This window comes from Mustela nigripes, chromosome 3, assembly GCF_022355385.1.
Source record: "Mustela nigripes isolate SB6536 chromosome 3, MUSNIG.SB6536, whole genome shotgun sequence".
Classification (NCBI taxonomy): domain Eukaryota; kingdom Metazoa; phylum Chordata; class Mammalia; order Carnivora; family Mustelidae; genus Mustela; species Mustela nigripes.
In genome coordinates this window covers 7,986,811-7,993,164 of record NC_081559.1, presented here as the reverse complement: position 1 = coordinate 7,993,164, position 6,354 = coordinate 7,986,811, and the positions used below count along the sequence as shown (strand labels likewise).

The 6,354-nt window shown below is 39.7% G+C and overlaps 1 protein-coding gene across 1 annotated transcript in view; it reads left to right on the top strand.

Moving 5' to 3' along the window:
* Nucleotides 1-6,354, top strand: part of DNAH7 (dynein axonemal heavy chain 7) — a 250,612-nt gene that overhangs the window by 107,323 nt on the left and 136,935 nt on the right. Inside the window, exons 29-32 of the mRNA XM_059393094.1 lie at nt 434-442; nt 1,208-1,456; nt 4,019-4,168; nt 5,931-6,113. Coding sequence (XP_059249077.1) covers nt 434-442; nt 1,208-1,456; nt 4,019-4,168; nt 5,931-6,113 — 591 coding nt within the window. The remainder of the gene's footprint in view (nt 1-433; nt 443-1,207; nt 1,457-4,018; nt 4,169-5,930; nt 6,114-6,354) is intronic.

The window sequence follows — 6,354 nt, the reverse complement described above, 5'->3', positions numbered from 1 at the left end:
AAGATGGGATTGGGAGGGAGACAAACCATCAGTGACTCGTAATCTCACAAAACAAACTGAGGGTTGCTGGGGGGAGGGGGTTTGGGAGAAGGGGGTGGGATTATGGACATTGGGGAGTGTATGTGCCTTGGTGAGTGCTGTGAAGTGTGTAAACCTGGTGATTCACAGACCTGTACCCCTGGGGATAAAAATAAATGTTTATAAAAATAAATAAATAAATAGATAGATAGATAAATAAATAAATAAAAAGACCAACCATAACAAATATTAGAAGTGTTATACACTGCTAGAGTGAATGCACAATAATACAACCACTTTGTAAAGCAGATAGTGTTTTAAATATTAAACACATAACCCCCATATTATCCATGTTTTCCAATCTTCAGTATTCAACCAAGAGAAATGGAAGTAAGTCATTTGTCCACACAAAGAGTTGTATATAGTGTTCATAGCAGTTTTGTTTGCAATGGCCCCAAACTGGAAACAATGAAAGAAAGTAGCCATCAACAGGGAAATGGATTTGAATGTAATCCTTGTATGCAACGAACTATTAAATATGGTGTCACGTGTGGGAATCTCCACATCTTTACGCTGAGTGGAAAGAAGTCACACAGAAAAAAAGTGGTACCTGTAATGGGTAACTTCATCCATATTCACTTCTAGAGAATGCAAATAAAAGTAGCAACAGAAAGCAAATTAGTGGATTCCTGGTTGGGGGGGGGGCAAAGAGAGAAGGGAGGGAGGGCCGCGAAAGGTGACCAGGTGACTTCTGGGAGACACATGTTGATTATCTTGAGTGACCGGATGACTCCACTTACCCAGTTGTAACACTTTAAATATATAGAGTTCATTGCATGTCAGTCATACTCTATAAAGCTGTTAAAACTACTGTTGAACTATTGAATGGCTCTATTTCCATCAATATTAATCGCAAGGATGGGAAGACTTTCATGATGTGTGTGTGTGTGTGTGTGTACGTGTGTGTGTGTACGTGTGTGTACGTGTACGTGTGTGTACGTGTGTACGTGTGTGTACGTGTGTGCGTGTGTACGTGTGTGTGCGTGTGTGTGTACGTGTGTGTACGTGTGTGTGAACGTGTGTGTACGTGTGTGTGTGTGTGTGTGTGTGTGTGTGTACGTGTGTGTGTGTGTAGAGAGAGCGAGGGTATCAGATATGTAATATAAATCCCCAAATCCTCTGTCACCAGGGAATCACCTCAGATTTGTTTCCTGGTGTGAAATTACCAAAACCAGATTACAATGATTTGCTCGCAGCTATCAAAGACAACTGTGAGTCCATGAATTTGCAACTGACCCGATTCTTTTCCGAGAAGATACTTCAAATATATGAAATGATGATTGTGCGTCATGGTTTTATGATTGTCGGGGAACCATTTGGAGGAAAAACCAGTGCATATCGCGTCTTAGCTGGAGCACTAAATGACATCTGTGAAAAGGTGAGTGTGTTATTAATGCACTAATTTATTCATAATCGGCTTTGTGCAAGATAGAGTGTACAGTGATTTACTTTATTAAGATTTTATTTATTTATTTGCCTGTGTTCTCCTCAAGGATTTTCATGGATTCCTTTCGCACATTGAGGTCCTTCATCCATTTTGAGTCTATTTTTGTGTGTGGTGTAAGGAAATGGTCCAATTTCATTTTTCTGCATGTGGCTACTTGAAAAAGAGAGAGATCACAAGTAGGCAGAGAGACAGGCAGAGAGAGAGGGGGAAGCAGGCTCCCTGTTGAGCAGAGAGCCCGATGCGGGGCCCGATCCCAGGACCCTGAGACCATGACCTGAGCCTAAGGCAGAGGGTTAATTCACTGAGCCTAACAGGTGCCTCAGAATGTACAGTGATTTTAAAAAATATTTTAATGTCGCAACTTAAAAATCAAAGGGAAAAATGAGTCAAAAGACAATAGTACTAGAAAGATCATATGAAGTAATTACCCTATCTATCATAGGTTTGCATGTCAACTTTCTATTTCTTTTCAAAAATTTTTTTTATTTATGAAAGTAACACATGTTGTAGAAAAAAATCTGAAAACATGAAAAGCCTGAAAGCTTTTTTTTCATACTTTTAAGAGTATTTTTATTTTCTGAATGGTTAGATTTGTAAGGCAAAGTTCTGTGATTGGTTGCTCGTGGTATTGAAGTGAATGTGTGCTTTGTGTTATCTGAGTCACACATGTACACACAAATGCAACAAAAGATTGCATAAGACTTGGATCGTGAATAATACGATCATTTATTTAAAATTGGCCTACTTTGACATGCTAAAGGAATGAGGCTATTTTTAATTCTGCAACTAATACTGTATTTCTGTTTACTTTTTGTATTTTGAGTAGTTTTCACTTCATATATTTCAGTGTATGTAGCCAAATGGTATTTGTGATCATTATATCTTGATTGTGGAGTCTCACTAGCCTTGCTGCATTTTTGAGACAAAAGTCTTGCCTTCGTGCAACAACTTCCCTGACTCAGATGGCGGAGCTTTCCCATACCTCCCCGTGGAGAATGATGCATCGTTATCCCCTTGGTGGGCACAGAGAAGAATGAGAAGACGACAAGCTTGTTTTACTGTCTAGTGTTATTATTCCACATCTTTTCTTGAGTTCGGTTTTTTGTGTCCCAAGCCCTGGGGGTGTGGGCAGAAGGCAGCGTTGGGAAGAGTTGCACTTGTTATGTTATATATACAGAAAAAGAAACGATGACAAATAAGAGAGCACAGGGGATTTTAGGGCAGTGAAGCTATTCTGTATGATACTGTAATAATGGATAAGTGCCGTTATGCATTTGACAAAACCTGTAGAATGTACATCACAGGAGCGACCCTTAATGTCAGCCAAGGACTTTAGTTAATAAGAACGTATCAGGGATCCCTGAGCAGTGCAGTCAGTCAAGCGTCTGGCTGTTGGTTTTGGCTCAGGTCATGTTCTCAGAGTCGCGAGGCTGAGGCTGTGTCGGGCTCCCCACTCGCTGGGAGTCTCTGCTGGAGATTCTCCTTTCCCTCTCTCACTCGTGCTCTCTCTCTTTCTCAATAAATAAATAAATCTTTAAAAAGATAATAATGTATCAATATGAGTTGATCATTCATAATGATATACCACCCCACTGCAAGTCTCTAATTATAGGGGAAATGGAGGGGGATCTGGGGGCCAGAGGGAATATATGTGAATCTCTGTACTTTCCACTCAATTTCTCTTTGAACCTAAAGCTACTCTAAGAAAATAACACCTAGTAGTTAAAAACATAAAATCTCATGCCCTAAGTGTGTTAACATCTTTTGTAGAATTCCCAGCTTTCAAGATTCTGGTCAAAATTGACAACTTATGAATATTACCTTTTTGATTCTGTGAGAATGGAACAGGGTTGCCTATATTTAGATCTTTTCATTTTCTCTCAAAGAAGGTTTGGTAGCAGCAGTCAACCCGTTACAGCCCATAGGCCGTATTTGGTTCCAAACCTATTTTTCTAATGCCAGAGAACTTAGAATAGTGGTAATATTTTTTAAGGGTTATAAAAAACAAAACAAAACAAAGAAACAGAAAGAAAGAAAAGAAAGAGAAATGGAGAAGATATGTGACCAACTATATGTAACTCGAAGAGCCTATATATAATATGTACGTACCATTTGACACTTTACAAAAAGAAAAAATTTCCAACTCTTCTTTCGTAGTTTCAGGTTTATAGCTTTTTGCTAATTTGTTGGCAAGTTTGCTAATTTATTTGCAACAATAAATTTGCTAATTTATTACTGAGTATTTCATGAGTTTTAAATACTATCATAAGTGGTATTTGTAAAATTTTATTTTTTTAGTTGTTTAGCCCTGTAGAGAAAATACAACCAGTCTTAATAAACTGACTCTGTCTGCTGGAAATTTGTGAAATGCACTCCTTGCTTCTGGTAGTTTCTTTGCAGAATCTAGGATTTTCAACATATCCAATCATGTTTTTTATGAATAAAGACAATATCCTTCTAAATAAATGTGCCTTTTTTTTTTTTTCCATTAAGGGGTTAATGGAGGAGAACAAGGTTCAAATCACTGTGTTAAACCCCAAGTCTGTCACCATGGGTCAGCTGTACGGACAGTTTGATGTGGTGTCGCACGAGTGGTCCGATGGCATCCTGGCTGTCAGTTTCAGAGCGTTCGCTGCTTCCACTGTGAGTACCAGAGCTCTATTGCGCACGTGCAGAAAGACTGTGAGCTCCTTCTGATGAATTTCGTTGTTTTTTCTTTTCCAGTTGTTTCAGACAATATGTCCTTACTTTGGTGTTCTTTACCCACCGAGGGACTCAGCTGACCATGACTCTTTAGTTGGTGTAATAATAGAAAAACGTCAAAGCTCAGCTTTGCTCTGAGTGGCTCAAGGACCTCAGGCAATGAGTGTAACATAAGAATTGGCTTTCATGGGACGGAGATCTTGCCCGATATCAGGCTTTACTAGTAATTTCAAGGATAAAAGTAATTACAGGTCAGATTGAGATGGGAGATCATTGATAGAACTTCTCAGGTTCTTTCTTTTCATAGTGGATGCCCTCTGGCCCAGATTAACACACGACATCTCTACATAATATATGTAGTCGCATTATTTATGCAGAAATAATGACAAGATATCTCCCATTTTATACTCAGTTATATAGCATACATTACATTTTTCCGGACGTTTTGCCCCATTAATAGTCTCAGAAAGGTGAAGGAGCTGACCCAAAACCAGACAGTGGACAAGCAGTAAAGCCAAATGACACATGAGGTCCTCCAGGCCGCAGAGCCCCCATCTCTGGTACCTGGCCGTGTTGCCCAAAGTGAGGGTTAGCAGGCATGGGAAGCCAACAGGACTAGGGATCTTCGGTCTTGAGGTGATCTCTGAGCTATGAGCTCTTCCTTGCTCCCGGAGCCTGGCCAGAGCTGGCTTCTGAGTGTGGGTGTGGAGCAGGCCCAGTCTGCGGCAGGTCCACGGTCCTGCAGACTGAAGCAGTTGGCGACAGGGCCTCGGAAGGTGTTAGGATGGATTCAGACCCCTCACCTCTTCAACCTGAATCCACATTTGCTGAGAGGGAACCAAGGCATCGTCTGTGTGCACAAAAAAGCAGATTTTGTAAGATCTGGAAAGGAGAATTCGCTGTTGCACTCCCCATGAATATCTGGCCATTCCTTGGGCCTCATCGAACATTTGCTGTTGTTCAGGCAATGCGCAAATATTGTCATGTTTATCATCGTGAGACTGAACCTTAGACTGATATCCTGTATCACCACGAAACCATTCAACCAAAGCGGGATATGTGTGTGTGAATTCATTCAGCGGAGGGAAGAAAAAACTTGATTTGGCACCCAAGAGTAGTTAATCTATATGAACATAATACTGCATAGAATCAGATACTTTGAATGAAAACTATCTTCTCTGGCAATTATGTTTTTTTACTCATAATGCTTTCTAAAACATGTTACATATGAGTCCAGAAACATTAGAAAAGATGAGATTTTGAGAAGATGTTATACTTCGGTCTTGTCCATGGCGTATATAGGCTTCTTCGGTGACTCTTCCTATCTCTCTCTCTCCATAAACACACACACACTTTATTCAAAAGATGCCCTTACATATTTTTTTAAAGATTTATTCATTTATTTATTTGACAGACAGAGATCACAAGTAGGCAGAGAGGCAGGCAGAGAGAGAGGAGGAAGCAGGCTCCCTGCTGAGCAGAACCCCCCCCATATGGGTCTTGATCCCAGGACCATGGGATCATGACCTGAGCCGAAAGCAGAGGTTTTAACCCACTGAGCCACCCAGGTGCCCCTGCCCTTACATTTTTATGGTGAAAATAATTTTAGGAGTTACATTTTTAAATTTTGAAACATTATTGGACTGTTTCCTTATATATCCCTACTAATTTTTGTCCTTTATTCGTCATATGCTTAAACCAGACACCAGATAGGAAATGGTTAATCTTTGATGGACCAGTAGATGCGGTGTGGATTGAGAATATGAACACGGTGCTGGATGATAACAAAAAGCTGTGTCTGATGAGTGGGGAAATCATTCAGATGTCACCACAAATGAATCTTATTTTTGAACCAATGGATTTGGAAGTCGCTTCTCCTGCTACTGTAAGTTCTCAATTTTGACATCTGCTTATAAATTTGAAATGCTATAAGTGATTTTATTGCTTAGTAACCTTGACTTTGAAAGAAAAACATTAGTAGAATTCATTTTAACAATACTCCGATTCTTTAAGAACAGACCTATCTGTTGACCTACCATGACACATCTGAGAGTCAGGGATATTTTCTTCTTTCTTTAAAGCCATGGGTAAAGTCATAAACAAAAATTTAGATCATGAAATTACAT